At 36.5% G+C, this 16,859-nt stretch overlaps 1 protein-coding gene across 5 annotated transcripts in view; it reads left to right on the top strand.

Moving 5' to 3' along the window:
- Positions 1-16,859, top strand: part of OXR1 (oxidation resistance 1) — a 244,979-nt gene that overhangs the window by 174,939 nt on the left and 53,181 nt on the right. For 4 of the 5 annotated variants that reach the window (XM_026843730.1, XM_026843733.1, XM_026843731.1 and 1 more), the window contains 3 exons: positions 7,664-7,771; positions 8,956-9,075; positions 14,473-14,625. In XM_026843730.1, the coding sequence (XP_026699531.1) occupies positions 7,664-7,771; positions 8,956-9,075; positions 14,473-14,625 (381 nt within the window). The remainder of the gene's footprint in view (positions 1-7,663; positions 7,772-8,955; positions 9,076-14,472; positions 14,626-16,859) is intronic. The other variant, XM_026843734.1, reaches the window with a different exon arrangement.

Raw genomic sequence — 16,859 nt, forward strand, 5'->3', positions numbered from 1 at the left:
TTCTCTGCCTGTTCTGTTCTTGAAATGACCCTCAAACTGTGCTGCAGTCAGCTTTTCACATTTGTGGTTACTAAGGGAAACTGAAGTGAGAAGTATCTGTCTTGTGTTACATACTGGAAATATAATTAAGCCTATAAATGTTTATAGGGTTAACATTAAAATAGGGAAAGTCTGTCACAGTTATCTTCGAATGCTTTTGGAGGTAGACATGATGAAAGATGAGAACTTCTTTATAAAAAGTCTTTACTTGACCTCTTGATGTTCTCTTATTCCAATAATAAGAGATTCTGGGAAGATTTAACTCTTAATGGTACATTAAGCCAAGCTGTGATATGGCTTAACTACTGAGAAGGCTGTGATAGTCATCTGGAGAGAGACAGAAGATGTGTGGATTGGAGTGAGAAGCAGTTTATTAATGTGGCTTATATTGGGAATTTGAATATAATTCTAGCCTATACTAAAGCCTTCCTTGAAGATGAAAATAAAAAAATAAATTTTTGCTGCTTAAGTTCTATCAGCTGAAGAATGATGAAGTAAATATGACTGTTATTTCTATTACATTACCTCTACTTTGCCTGAAACAATTGGGAAAAATACTCAGGTGTAAATTCTGTAAAACTGAGATTCCCCTGCAGACAGTAAATCCCTTGTTTCTTGCCACCACGTGCATGCATTTACCTTGATATATAAGATTTCAGGCAAAGCTAAAGCACCAAGCTTTCCTTTTTTTAAATTGGTATGTGTCAAGTTGTCATGTACTTATGCAGGTTTTTGTGTTCCAGTAGGTGGGGCTTTATTTGCAAAAATAACTTTCTTAATACATATTGAAGTATGCGTCACTTCCTTGTGAGTCAAAAGACAATTCACAAGAATCAAAGACTTTTTGTCTTTAAACTTAGTCCAGTCTCTAAAGGAGCCTGTTGCATTTATGGAACGTGCATTTCAGCTTCACAAATGCTATATTCTGTCTGGTCTTGCTGTACATTTCACTTGAAGTGCTTGAGTAACATCAAGTTTTCAGAGTTTTTAGTTCTGTGTTGTGTGTATATGTTTTAATAAAATACACAGATTTAACCTTTAGGAACCAAAGCTCACTATATGTATGAGAGGTCTGGTAACTATAGTGATGATTTGTTACTCTTGTTATTTATTACTTTATTTTATGTGGAGAGATTAAATTATACCTGGTTTCTGCTTTCATTCTACAACCTCTCAAAGCAACAGCACACACATTTATACGTCTGCATATGTTGACACTTTGAGAAGTAGTAGAATGACTAAGGCAGAAACCAGCCTTCCTGCCCCCTGAGTCTTGTGAAGTTTGTGGGTTTGTTGTTGTTGTGTTGTTTTTTTTAATAATAACTTAATGTGTTAGTTTTTCAGAAGTTTGGAATCTCACTGTTGCAAACTATAGGCTTTTAAGGTGAAAGACACTTCCTACCAGATTTTTTTTTTAAAAAGGTCGTTACTTTGAGGACAAATAAACAATAAAATATATTTCTCTTTAAAACTAAAGACGAAAAGCAGTTAATGTTAAAGATTTTAATTTAAAATCCCCAAAGCACAAAAATTTAGAACTGCTGTTCTGTATCTGTATGTAGCACTAGTGAAAGATGTCAACAGATTCGGTACGAATGGAAGGGAGCAAGTCCTAAGCTGCCTCTAAAGGATACAGGAAACTCTGGTTTATTTTTGCTGTTATTACATAGGGAGCAAACAGATATTTTAAAGTTAATATAGTTTCTCCTTTTTCTGAATGTCAGTCAATAGATTAGATGCAAGTTGATATTGTCTGTTATTTCAGAACTTGCAGCTGGTGCTCCGAGCCAACTGTTTTCTCCTTCTGCCCACAGCTGATGCAGGCTGAACAAGCTCTAAGGACCAAAGAGCAAATAGTTTAGGTGACTTATTATCACTATCTAGAACATTTAAAAATCCTTTTTGTGTTGTGAAAATGGCATTTTTTACATTGCTAATTTGACTTCATTATATTAACATTGCATTAGAAGTCTTCTGTGTTACATGTTGTATGAATACAACCAGTGTCTGCCTACAGGTGTTAGAAGAACCAGCTACAGATAAACAAAGGAGTATAAGCAGACAGTGTTGGTCACTGATTGCCAATGATAATATGATAGCATGCTAGCAGTTGCATGACTTCAGCAAAAGCCTTTTAACCCCTCTTCCTTTTGAGGAGAAACAGGAAATAATTGTGGCTATTTACAGATAGTCTCAAGTGCAATAAACGACAGGAAAAGCACGTTTTGTTAAATTACAAGTGAGCACTGGAGGCCAGTGATGTGGCTTATCAGTGTTGGAGGCTTCTATGTGAGACTTTCCTTCCCCTGCCCCTTTCTGTCCCCTTTAATTTTCTGGGGATGGAAGACACTGCTCTTCTCCTGAAATAGCAGATAAGCACCTAATATGCAGAGTGTGTTGTCCAGATCTTTAAAAGAGCCTGATACCAATTAATAAAGGTCACAGAAGCCTATAGTAGACCAGAGTCTTAAGACTGGTAGTGTTGAACTGCCAGCCTTCCTGCATGTGATCTTTTCATGGTTATTTAGTGGTAAATCCAACATCCAGAAACTGGGTCTGGAGTCATATTTTGTTTTAGTTAGAAACTACTTAGATGTGTATACTAAGAACAAAACTATAAGGGCTTCTGAAGTCAACTTCTGTAGGTAAAACAAGGAGTTGTTTATTCTTTCTTAGCTCAAGGGGTGTGGGTGGCAGGTGTATTTGTGGTGACCATCAAACAGGTGAAAGTTTACTAGACTTTGAACCCACATGAAAACTTGGAATTTCTTGTTGTAATGACTTGCTGAACGTGTTTCTTTTGAGAGTAGATAAATAGTGCGTATCTGTTAATATCTCTTGAGATAATGGTGGATTTTGCTTTCAATTCTAGGGTAGCTTGGATAGAGAGCACTAAAGGTTTGTTCTTCTGGTGCAGCTAGTTTTATTGTCATTGTAAGCCTTTACATGCTGTTTAGACTACTACATGCTTAGGAGGTTTTGCTTTTTTTTTCTTGGTGCTTCCATTTCAAAGCCAGGGATTGTGTACTTTATCTGTTGTATCTTTTACCTAATTTTAAAATTTATTTTTGAAGTTGCTTTGTTATTTACAAGTTCCATTTTCCTGATACTGCATATTACAAATTTAGGCCTATTAGAATTAGTTAATGTCGTCATAATCTGATATTTCTAAAGTCTTGGATACAGTGGCAAAGTCATTGTGTACTCACTCCTTCTAGTCTTCCTATCTCTTTAATTTTTTAGTTCCTTTTAAGCTATTGTTGTTTTCTAGCTTTTGTCTTGGATTTTTTTTTTTTTTTAAATCTTTCTTTGTGCACTGGGGTTCATATGTATTCAATATGTAATTTTTAATGGAAGGAGTGAACTCCAGCTACTGAGATGCAATGACAGTAAAGTTCATTAAAATATCAGTAGATAATTTGGTTTTAGATAAGGTTTTTAAATAACTTTGCCACCTGCTAATCTGATAGAAGTGAAGGCAGTTTGAACTGTAGTTGGTGACTCTGAAGCTATCTGTCTACTGGTACTCACAAGCACACGTGGCAACCATGGCTGTATAAATAGTGCTCTGTAGTAAATGGAAAAGAGGCAATGGGATGTACCTCTGCTCAAATGGGGACACAATGATTTGAAGAGAGTGTTTGATTTGGGATTTTATTGGAAAAAGAAGATGGAAGGTGTGGCTCTTAAGTGGCTCTTTCTGTATCTGGTCATATCTGTAAAATGATTTTAATTAAAAACTTTAGACTTTTATACATATGTAAGTGACTATATAAGATAGAAGTAACAACTACATAATAAGGTCTTCTGTGTCTTTGCATAAGAGAGTTGATGACTAGAAGCTCTTGCTAATGGGTATAGGAAAACTTTTATTTTAGAAGCTCTTTTTACAACAGAAGTTATTGTACAAAGCAGAGTTTGTGTGTGTTAAGTTTAACACAGCCCTGAGTAAGTAATTCTTGTTTTCTTTTTACATTTTCATTAATCAGTATCATTCAATCTTCAGACTCAAGACAGTATCCTGAAGGAAGCAAAGGCAATGCATGATATGTATTGAACCCCTTCAAGGCACCATCTGGCTTGCTCAAGTCCATTTCTTACTGTTTCAGGGAATAACATAGTGTTTTCGTATCTGGTGATTGTTTTTCAGAGGTTTGTTTGTATTGGAAAAAATCTTGCCATTCTGTTAAAATCATGAAGTAATGCAATCGCTGTTCATTATCCCACTGTCTTCTCAAGAGGGGAACTTTTCCATGAAAATTCAGCATATTGCTTTAATATCTGAACATTTATATAAAATTCTGAAAATTCAGAGTAGCATTTAAATAGCTACATGCGTAATGCATAGAAAGTTTACTTTCTGGGAGAGAAGGAATTACTTCTTGCTCTTTCTTCCAGTACTGAATTGATTGGGGGAAAAAATGATTGGGAAAACTTGAGGGTGGCTGTGGTATGTGGTGGTGCATTTTTAATTTTTTATTTCTTAACTTTGTGGAAAAGCATAGTTTATTCTTTCAGTTTGGGCTGTTCAGATTCCATTTTCTGAAGTAGTGGGAAGCCTGAGAGTTGAAAAATAGGCCTTTGAATATAGGGAGATACTTCACACAGTCTTTATTTCAGGAAGAGTTTCTTTACGAAGGTATCAGTACTGGTCTCTGAAACCCCATGTAGGGATTCACCTGTGCAAACTTTACAGCCAAATAAGAAAAGGAAGCTTACATTTGCCATTCTTGTGTTCATGGTTTGCGAGATAAACCCTTTAGTTGCCGAGAGATCTCACCAGATATTTTAATTTTTGAAAGCTGAAAGAGTGAATGCACTCTTAAAGGGCTTAAGTTTTGTGGGGTTTGATTGAATGCTTTTAATTATTTAATTTTATATCCTATTATAACTTAGTCTAAAATATCAAATATTTCAGTCATTAAGTGACACCTAAGGAATATTTACCTAGCAGCTCTTGTTCTCCAACATTTGTGTTAGGCGGAGCCTTTGAATCTTACTTTACAATTTGTTTGAGCAAAACTACTGTTCCTTGTCTTGGTTGTCAGTTTTGTTACCATTTCTGGAACTAGTACATATCTGGTCAGGTTAGGGTCCTGTCTTGATTTCTACTTTAGTACCAATTAAGTGGTGTATGATTTTCTTTTTTTTTTTTTTTTTTTTTTTTTTACAGTACTGAGATACTACAATACAGTCTTTCATACTTGAGATACTAATAGGGAGAGATGTTTGCTGCTTTGTTAAGGTTAATGGCTTCCTGTATAAGGAATTGTAATAGAATTTAAATTTATCTAAAAAAAGCTAATTTCTATTTCTCTGGGAATGCCTTTTTTTCTTTAGTGAATCTAGACTGACAAATGCACCTTTACAAAATGATAATTCTGTATGGAAGGGAATTCTTTAACTCCTACTTGTGAACTTTAATTATGTTAGTATCCCAAATTGCCCTCTGTTTTTATCTGTTGAACTATAAGAGCCTTCAAATTACATCTATATTTGTAGCATTTTTTCTTGCAGGACAACCCACTTCTCTATTTAAAGGATATAGTTGGCTGCTTTATATCTGTCAGTTATACTTTGTTATTCCTGTACTGTGAACATGTGTTCCCTAACATGACATAGCTTCAAAAAAAGTTAATAAAGAGAAAGCATATATTTTCCTAAATTATTATGGGATTAATATTCTGTTCATTATTAAGTTTTGGAATGTTTAAGTGGAAATGCATTTTGAAGAGCAGTTGTTTAACTTTTATGTAATACTTCTGCTTTGCAGCCAATACTCTGCTTGTCAGCTATTTTTGCCATGCAAACAAAATGTATTAAAATACTGCGTAATCAACCAGTATTAACTAACACTATAACCTGTAGATATATCATCTTCTACTCTAGCAAAATGTTTGCTGCTTCTGTGAATAATGAATGTGCCTTGTTACATTATACTGGCAGCAAAACATAATGTTTATTAGTTGCATAGAATATACTAATTCAACTGAACAGTCCACAATATAGTATGGCTGGAAGCAGGCTAGCCCAATATATGTTTTTTTCCTTAACTATACTGCAGTGCAGTGTGGGAAGTAAAACGTTTTAAACTTTTGATTCCAAACACTGCTTTTTTTCTTTGCAACTGTGTAACATCAAGGTCTACTATTAAAGCAAGCAGGCGAAAAGCTATTCAAACATGTATGGTTTGAGACCTCCCCTTCCCCTTCCCCTTCCCCTTCCCCTTCCCCTTCCTTTTTTCTGCCCCCAGTTCAATTGATCAAGCAGAAGTAAAGGGTATCCATGTTTAAATCTAGCAACAGTTGACAAGGCATACAAGACATTGTGCTCCCACATTTTTGTTAAGGAGGTGAATGAAGACCAGAAGATACCTAGTGGGTATGCAGAGTCAGTTAATGATATCCACTGGCTTTCTCAAAACAGTTGCATGATGAACATACACTATGGAGAAAAATATAGTTTTGTCTTTCACTTGTTCCTGCATTCTCTACTTTTCCCTTGAAAATTAAGTAAAGAGAAGAGAATTTAAAAGAGAAAGCATTATTTTCTGTAATTGGCAAAAAAAAGTTAAGTGAAAAGCCTAAAAATAGAAGGAAAATGAAACCTGTGAGTAATTAGTGTCTTATTTATATAGAGCAGAATGTGTATAAATTCTGCAGATTTAATGAGGGACAAATGATAAGATACTTACAATAAAACAAGGGTTAGTGGATTTTTATTTTTTTTTTTTCCCCCTAGCTGTACTCCATGTTTAGCCACACAGACGTAGCTTTGCTTATACTGCTTTATTTTCTCTTAACTGCTGAGATTTTTTTCCTGGTTCAGGGTTTGTGAAGCCCTGTGCCATTATGTAATAAACTTGTTTTGGTTGCATGCTCCTTTGTCATATCATCTGCACCATTCTTAAATGCATGCTGTGAATTCTTTATTCTGAAATACACTCTGAATAAAACTTTTATCCTTTTGCATTCTTCTCTTGGTTCATATTGAATACATTTCGGGAGATGGTGGTGAAAAGAAGAGCTTGAAAAAATCCTTTCCTTAGTCAGGAATCACCTACTCAAAATGCTTATGCTCCATCTGCTTTCATATTGGTTGACCTGTTTTGCTTCAGCAGTTTTGCTTTTCATCTTGGTGATGGATTTTACTTGAAAGTCAAGTTAACACAAGCTTATTTCAATAGGAAGAGAGTGTTTGTGTTTATAGAGATTGCTTCAGCTTTTCCATAAGTGAAAGAACTGAGAAAGAGGTGTTGAAGAGGGGGATTGAAGGATTCTGTGAAACCAGTCAAATTGTGTATTGGTCCAGTGGTACCTAGCCGTGAATTTCTGGGCCGGAAGTTCTGGTGCCATAGCTGAGCCTGCAGCCCGAGAGTATGACTGACGCTTCTGGCCACCTGAAAACTTTGGGGAGGCACATGTCCTTGTATGGGGTTGCAGTAGAGTAATATTTAGAGGGTAGTTATGGTTTTGTGGTTGGGGGGGTGGGGTGGTCAGTCATAAGATAGGAAGACTTAAAGTTCATCATAATCTCAGTAAATCTACAAGTGATAAAATTTGTAAGCCACTATTTGAACTAACTGCTTACAGGTTTGTTTTTCTTTTCTTTCCAATTGATACAGGTGGAATCAAGAGATACTTTAAACAGTATTGCCTTGAAATTTGATACAACACCCAATGAACTGGTTCAGTTAAATAAGCTTTTCTCCAGAGCAGTCGTTCCTGGACAGGTACTATATATATTACTTATCCAGCATAGACCTTTTTCCCTATGTTTCTCATCTCTGCCAGAGAAAGTGTTAAAATACTTCTCTTACTGGTTTTCCTATTGGCTTTGTAAAGGTGTTTAATTTTTCTCTAGTTTGTTAATTCCTTGTGCCTGTTAATTTAACTGCCTAAAAAGGGAACATGTAATGAACTACCTGTCTCTCTTAAATAAGATCGGAGGACTTCTAAAACTAAATATACTTAATGGTATAATAACACTTGGGTATAAGCTAAATTGTTACTTTGCAAATATAGCAGGCTGTATACCAACTCCAGCTCAGAAGACAAATTCAGGGTACAGCTTACAAACAACATTCCTGACTATGTTACTGCCTGCAATTCTATTTTAATAAATTCAATAATGTTTCTATTCCACTCTGAAAACTCGCTGTCTTTAGCAGCGGTATATGAACTACCATTCACTTCTTATAGGTCACTACTGCTTACATCTTTTTTTTTTTTTTTTTCCCTTCACTTTTTACTTCTCTTTGAAAGCCAGGCCTGGAAACAAGTGATAGGACAGCTGTGGTATTAACCATTGGCCATTTGGTATTAGCCCTCTGTTTGAAAAAAATCCTGTGTTTATTTGATTGTGGCTAAGTAGCTTGAATACCTACCATGGCCAAAATAATGTATTTAAGGACTGAGTAACTTCAGTTCACTTACGTATTTATTTTTTACACTTAAACATGTATACCCAAAGACCTTTTCTTCCCTTCCCTACCCTCAATTTTTGTGCTAAGAGCTGTGTCTAGGAACTTGTTCCCCAGCCATTTTCTTGGTTACTCAAATAGTAGAGTAATAGCAAGATAAATAATTGGGCAGGGCTTCCTTAGACACTGTATTGGGTGTTCCTGGCATGCTGTATACTTCTAATGCTTTTTATCTGAACTTTTTCCTCAATTACTATGACTAAAAATCAATCTTACCTCAAGATAGCATGTAAAAACTTTAAAAGCTAAAGTGAAGAAGTACTTTGTGTGGTGTTATTTATTCCTGTGACTCCCCATTTCTGTTAAAATTAAGGGGAGCAGGATTGATTTTGTACAGCTACTTCGAGAAAGTATAGCAAATATACCTGAAGTCACAGGAAATCTAAAGTAAACCTGAAAGCATAACTTCTAACTACATTATATCTTCTTTATAGATTTTGTATGTTCCTGACCCAGACTACATTTCTAGTGTGGAGAGCTCCCCCTCTCTAAGTCCTATAAGTCCCTTATCACCTACATCTTCCGAAGCAGAGCTTGACAAGGCTACAGTAAATGTAGGTATATCTGTTGTCCTTAAAATTCATTTTCCCTTACAAGATGTTACAGGTGCTATTATGCTGTCCTAAACAATCCTGTCCTTTGGGGGAGAAAGTACTTTACAACTCTTGGACTTGAAAAGTAAAATAGTACCTTTTTAAAAGTAAATACAAGCTTTCAGTCTTTGTAAGTGACAGTTTTCTGTGTGAAGAGTAATTTGAAGGCAAGTTATTTATAGAAAAATACTATACTGGCACACTGAAATCTTAATTACTAGTTCCTGTTGCATTTCTGTATTTGTTACCTTTCAGAACTAGTTAAACATTTGTCTCTAATCTTATTGATAGCTTTTGTAACAAAGATACATTGGCAAGAATACTCAAGTAGCTAAAAGATAGGATCTTGCCCTGCTTCTGTAGAGGTGTGGGTAGGAGGTTCTCTAGTTTTATTTAGCAAACAAAGAAATAAAGTCTGTTTCAGTGAAGGGTTAGTACAGAGTTGATTATAACCAACTTCTGCTCATAGTTCTACCTTTGTAGACTTTCAAATACTGAAATTGGCCATCAGAGCTTCTGTGTAATCAGATCAAATGTCAGTTTTTGACTAGGAGCTAGCTGGCTTTGTAAAAGCATGTCTTCCCAGGAGCACTGCTTTGCTGTGAACTGAATTCCTTGCGGAGAGCTCCAACCAGCACAATACAGTATTGGACCCTGAGCTTCTCTGCAATTTATGCAATTATGACCTTATTAACTACTCTTTTATTTACTAGTGTTTTTATATAACTCTTTATTAACTAGTCTAAGACTACTCTTCTCAGTTATTGTTGTCTTTTCTCTCGGACAACAAATATTCTTGATAGCACTTCTTAATAGTGCTCTGTCATGCTGTCAGATGTCTACTCTGGGATTCTGTGTGCTCAAAGTTTAGGAAGGTTTGAGACTTTAAGCATGCATTTATTTATTTGCTTGCATGACTTGTTCGAGAGAAGTTTAAATGTAAAGGTATTGCTTTGTTGCTGAATAGATTCCCAAGCTCCATTACAAAGAAGTTACAACTCTTCTACTGAAAATTACTGAAAATCTGGTTTTGCTGTTATACTTTTACTCCATTCTAGCATGCCTGTTCTTGTGAGATGTCTGCTGTCATCTTTGCTAAATAATAGCCTTTATGTTTTATGGCAAACTAAAGATGGTGTAGCACAGTGAATAGACTAGTCTGCAAGAAAATGTTCTTCTGTATCGATCTCAGAATGACTCTAAGTCTAGGATAGGCATACCCATATATGTTGTAAGAAGTTACTCAAGGGAAAATCAGAGCTCTTCCTACAATGCGCTAGATCCCATATCAGAAAAACACCTTATTCTTGCTTTTGTAGATTATTTTGTATATGCTTGGTTGCATATAGTAGATAAGGAAGCTGTGTAACCAAACCTGTAATTTACTTGAAACATTTTTATTGACTATATGCACATAGCAGAGATAAAATCTTGAAAGTGTAGAAGAAAGTAGATTAAATTACTTTTTAACAGTTCAAATCCTCTTATGCAAAAGGTTGTCTTGTTTAGTGAGTGCAGTTCAATATTAGCAACAATTTGAGTCTTACATTTCATTTATCTGACACTATTGTTGCAGAACTATTTTGAGCATCTCATGTCTTGGGATTGCTACAAGCAGTTTTTAAATGCTTCAGGGAATGTCGAACAAATGAGCAATGTGATAACATACAGTACTTTATGAAAGTTTTAATTTCTGAGGTCTTTTGAAGTACATGTAAGGAAGGAAGGGATGTTCCTAGACAGTTTGTCAAAAGAAAGCCAAGAACAGAAATAATTTGTACTTGTCAGTGTGAACTGTGTGTGTGGTTCTTTTGTTTGCAAACAGTCTCTCCAGCAACACAAAAAACACTCAACTTCTATTTGAGCAGTTAAGGCTGGAGGGTTTTGTTCTTCATCATAGCACCTCTTTTCCATGTTCCTTTTTTCTCTCTTTGCTGATTGCTATCCTTATGAATGAGAGAAATACTAGCATACATTCTCTAATGCTCTGTATTGATGTCTATTGTCTTTGACTCTCCTTCGATTTTTGACTCCAGATTTGCAGTTTAAATTTAAGCACATTTCAAGGTAAAGAGGATATATTATTCTGCATGTATAATGTAAAGGGGTCTACTCTCTGTGCTGTGGTTACTGAAATGAGTTCTTGCTAGAAATTGGATGACTAAGCAACATCTGAACCTCTGTTGAGGCAAAATATGAACTATGATATGCTGTGTTCTTTTGTTTCTGTTTTATTAAACATTGGAGTAGCTTAACACAACCATGTGGCTAAATACAAACCAGCATGTGGCTAATGTACGACTCGAATAACCCTGTTAAGTTTAAGACTTAAGCTAAGACTTCAGTGTGTATTTCAGTAAGTTTGCTAGTGTCAGTGTACATGTAAGAACTCAGTTTAGGTTTCTTAGGGTTTTTTTAAGCCTTTCTTATGCTGCTGGGTTTTGTGAAGAGTTTCTTTATTCAGCAGTGATGCACATATTTGAGAAGATCCAATAAGCTTTACTACCTATAAAACTTAAAATCCACTTCAAAATAATATGTAGTGACAAGGATGTCATCATTAAGTTTGAAAGTCTGCCAGCATTATTAGTCCTGCTTCCATGTCACAAGGCAATATGAATGAGAAATAGCTGGCTTGTTCACAGTGGACTTAGGTATCAGCTGGGAACTCTTGCAGCTATTTGCTAAGTTACACATGTCACAAAGGTTGACCACATAATTTTTAGGAGAAAGGCATATATAGAAGAAGAACTCATCTCTAGGAAGTTTGCTTTTTAATTATATCTTCATTAGCTTTTTAAGCAAAATTCAGTTAAGCTTTCTAGAAGTTTTGTTTGCTTTCTAACTAAAATTCAAAGATGAAGGCAAAGGCTAAAGTAGTGCTAGAGAGATGGTGAACTGGAAACAATTGTGCATAATGTTCCTGGATATGATTAAAGGCATTTAGCTGCAATCTGTGCTAGTGAATAGAACTGAACAGAAAAGCAGAAAAACAAAGGAAACGTAGTTCACTTTTTTTAGTAGTAGCTAAAAATAGCAATTCTGTTTGAAATGGAAGTCTTTAAATGTTGGTTAAGCTCCAAAACGGGGTTGCTGTAACTATAAGTAGGCTTTTGCTTAGTCTGTCTACTATACCTGTGGCTTTTATTTGGAAAAAAAAAATTTTTTACTATCTGTCCTGTCCCTGGTAGGGTTTCATGTTCAGTAGTTTGTTGGATGTACTGTTAGACAAGATAGATAACTCTTTCTGTTACCTGCCCAGGAGGATCATGAAAGAAATCTGGAAGTTATATCCAGATATGTGAAAGATAAAGATGATTGGGAACAGCCAGAGTGTATTTACCAAGGCATACAATACTTGACCAAAGTGATGAGTGCCTGGCTCAGTGGAAGAGGGAAGAGTAGTGAATATTACTTACCTTGACTGGATCCAGGCACTTGATGTTGTCTCAAAGCAGCCTTGTTACAATACTGGGGAAATGTGAATTGATTGGGTGGGTGTGTTGGTTTCTAAGCCCTGCCGGGACTGGAGAGCATGTTTCTGTTGCCCCTTCCCCACCCTCAGCCAGTCGGGCTGGCAGTGAGACACAAACCACGGGTTAAAATAAGAAGAAATTTAATACAACAGTGTGCTAAACAATCTGAACAACAACAGTGGCAATGATAACAACAATAAACAGCAATAACAGTGAACAAGACAAAAGATATACAGAGAAATACCGCAATGGTCACGGAACAAACCCGACGTGTGCTCCTGTCACCAAAAGACAGAAAGGAAAAAAGTTCCTGCCCGGACCTGATGTCAGCATGGTATGAATAACCTGGCTGGAGATCCCTTTCCCCTCTCTGCTGGGGAAACTTAACCCTATCCTACCTGGGCTACAAGATAGGCTAGAAAGTTGTCAGGATCTTTGGGCTTAAAGCAATCCAGCATTTGTGTGTCTGGTCATTTTTTTTTTTTGTTTCTGTGGTGGTAGACAGTCAGGCATCCTTGAGGGTCCCTACTGGGGCTAATATTGTTTACAGTCTGCTCATCAGTGACGTGAATGGTGGGACAGAGGACAGAATACACTGTCAGCAAGCTTCAGGAATGGGGGGAGCACAAATTAGGGAAAGTAGACAGTGTATTGGAGGGAAGGAAAAAGGCTGCTCATCAGAGGGACATCAAGAGTTTAGAGAGATGAAGTAACAGAAACTTCATGAAGTTCAGCAGTAGCTAAGACCTGCTGGGGCAGAGTGAGCCCCATGTGTGGAACAGCATTGTGTGAGGGTTGGCTAGCTACGTAACAGTTTCACAGAAAAATACTAAGGGCCAAGAAGAGGTTGAAGCTAGTGTCCAGTTGGACATGTTGAACAACATCAACTTGTGATGGTGAAGGCTTATCACATGCCAGGTAGCAGTTAAAATAAAAATACCGACAGATTAAGGAAAATGATTATTCTGCTGTCTGGGAGGCTTGTGAAGCTCCTCTTGCAGTGTTGTCTACTTCTGACACCTCCAGTAAGAGACAAGAATTGATGTGCTGGAGAGAGCCCTGTGGAGGGCCATTAAGATGTTCAGGGGATAAAAACGTATGAGACATGGAAGGATTGGCTGGGGGACTTGTGTTTGTTTAGGCTTGAGAAGAAAATGCCAATGAACAACATGATTTCCATGTTGTACTACCTAAGTAAACATGTTAGAGGGAGAAGAGTAGTCAGGATCTTCAGAGGTTCATAGGTGGGCAGCAAGAGCTGCAGGCTGCTGCACAATAGGTCCTGGTTAAACAACAGGAAAATGTTTTTCACCATGAGGGTGGTTTAACACTGGAGCAGGTTTCTTGGAGAGGCTATGACATCTCCACCCTTGAAGACTTAAACTCAACCAAAAAGGCAACAGCAACCTGATCTAATGTAGGCTTAAGCCTGCTTTGAACACAATGTTGGATTAGCTGACCTTCAGAGGGTCCTTCCAATATTATACACAGTTAGTGTATAATATTATGGAAGACATTTAACAGGACCTTTGTTGAAAGTTGGAAAGTAATCTTTTCTGCTCAAATTTTATGTGTGACAGTGTACTGGATGGCTTCCTTCTGTGATTTCTGATCATAATTTTGTTGTTTATTTTTCCAGGTTGATTCTGAATATCTTTGCCCACTAGGATTTTGTACTGTGGGCTGGTTAAGCTGTGGTTGATTAGTTATATACACTGTCAAATCAAAACAGTCCTTTAAACTGCAGTGGATTTGGAACCCTATTTTTACATTTGCTTTTATGTTAAAGAAAAAGAAGAAAAATTAAACAACAAAAGATCTCTTAAAGTTAGTATTGAAAAAGACAGGTTGCTAAGTTCTTTTTTTTTATATTCCCTTTTAGGATCCAGATGGAGTCCAACGGAAAGAGTCAGCTGCTTCACCAGCACATGCATGTGTTCGTCCTACAAGAGTGGTATCATCCACCTCTGAAGAGGAGGAAGCATTTACAGAGAAATTTCTAAAAATTAATTGCAAGTACATCACTAATGGCAAGGTACTCAGTCGTTTAGGTTTTACTGTATGGGATGTAGAAATGAAGTACATTTAAACCATTAACATACAATAAAATTTAGTTACTGATAGGTAGATGGATCAACTTACACACCTATGCATGTGTGCAGTATATTTGTTTTTCTAATTCAGTTTCCTTTGGATTCCCAGACCACTTGTTTCTTAGATGTCAAGTTAATTCAGTTAATATGCATTTAACCTGTGGCAGACTTTCCCCATACTGTTAAGGGTTTCTCTTGTGTTGTGGGAATGAGGTCTGTTTGTTCCTTGTGTCAGTATCTCTCAAGTGGTTCTCTTCACTTACAGTGGGGAAGGACATGCTTTAAACTATAAGGAAGTATGTAGTTGGGTAGCTTCGCTTCCATTTCCCTAATGCAGAACAGCGTGAGCAGAAATAACTTCCGATTCTGTAAACAAACACTTCTGTATTGGGTATAGTATGGTAAAAACTTGGGGTTTTTTGAAGCAGTACTTAAAATTCTCTGTTGTTAGCAGAAACACCTCCAACTTAGTGGCACTTAATTACCTTTCATTCAGCTCCTAAGTGCATAAGTCTTGTGCAAATTTTTAGGGACTGAGATAATGTCAAAAGACTTTACCTCAGAACACTTCAGGGAAAAACCAAAATATATTGCTCTCCCATCCCACAGAAAAATTACTATTAGATAATTTAGTCATGAAAAATCATGCCTTGACTCAAGCTGAATGAGTGCAAAGAAACTGTACTTCCTCCTTCACCTGAAGCTTGGGTATGTGCTTAGAAATGCTGCTGATTCCATGTTACTCAGCATTAGGTTTGCAGATAAGTTACACTAATGATAAACAGATTAGTGAAAATCTCCTAAAACTGCTTTTTAATTTTTTTAAATTTTTTTGATAGTGGAAAGGATTGCAGGTCTGTGTATGTCTCGAAGCTTTTTGACAGTATGTGTATGTTGGCAGAAGCTATCATGTGTCTTAGAAGTTGGTAAGACAAGTACTGGAAAAGTTTTGTTTGTTACTTTGTTCTAGTTTGCAGTTAATTTGTTTCACACTTTGAATTCTGTCTCTAGCTGACCTTAGGATGATCCTAGACAAATCATTACTTCTCAGTTTTAAGTCCTCTGATGTGGAGGAATTGTGAACTGTGAGCCTTTGTTAGAATTTGGCTGTACTGGAAAAATATATTCTAGGGCTAAAACTTATAGCATATTATTTATGTGCCATAATTCCTCATCAGAATGTTATCAGGAGTGTTCACAGCATCTGCCTTTGACTATTTCTTTATATCCTATTTCTGAAGAGCTTCAAGGAGAATTCTATTTCTAAAGAGTTGTATAATCCACTGCAGTATCAGCCCATAGTTGGAGAGGTGGGTGGGGAGAGAAATGGATGTTAACGTGCTCAGATTGTGTGCCAGATTTCGTAAATTTGGCATGTAATTTAGCTTTTGTCATGTGTGGTAGGAATGTCCTCTGGCATGTTTTATCTTCTCCTTGATACATTTCGTGATTAATTTTCAGATGTTTTCTGGAGAAAGCTTAAAAGATTCATCTTCTGTTCCCCACTCTAGAAGTGATTTTGAAGCTCACTGATGACTGTTTTATAGGGCTTTAGGTGTGAATTCAGTCATCACTGTGATGCTCACAAACTAAAATCTAGTGAAAACCTCTTTTTTTTTTTTTTTTTTTGTGTTTAATTTACACAAGAGGACTTGTGTTAAGATAAGACGGTCTCACTTCTCAGTTTTCAAGACTGCTTATTCTGTATGTGTTTGGAGTTGGTTTTAGTCACATGTGTGATTTCCTGGACAAGTACACAGGAATTCTGAGATGCAGTGGCTGGAACCTGGAAACATTTGCTCTGTTGTAATATTTGCTCTCTTGTTACCTGGTTATTGCTCTCTTGTTACCTGGTTACCTGGTTATTTGCTCTCTTGTTACCTGGTTACTGTTAAGAGACAGAATGTTGGGCACAGTTAGAAACAGGGTGGTGTGAATATGCCACATCCTGGTCAGACAATAAATCAATGTACTGCAGAGTCACATCTTAACTCACTGTTGTTGCATATGTAGGCATGCCCTTTCTTGCAGCCACACTATTTGCTGCTTTTGTAGGAGAGTGTGCTGCTCTGGTTTTTCATTCTTTACACTGTTCATTGGAGGCAGCAAAAGGTATCTTAAAACCAAACTGATAGAGGAGCTTTGAAATTGTTTGGTTTTATGCTTGCTAGTTTAC

This window comes from Athene cunicularia, assembly GCF_003259725.1.
Source record: "Athene cunicularia isolate RWA chromosome 2 unlocalized genomic scaffold, athCun1 chr2_part1, whole genome shotgun sequence".
Lineage (NCBI taxonomy): Eukaryota > Metazoa > Chordata > Aves > Strigiformes > Strigidae > Athene > Athene cunicularia.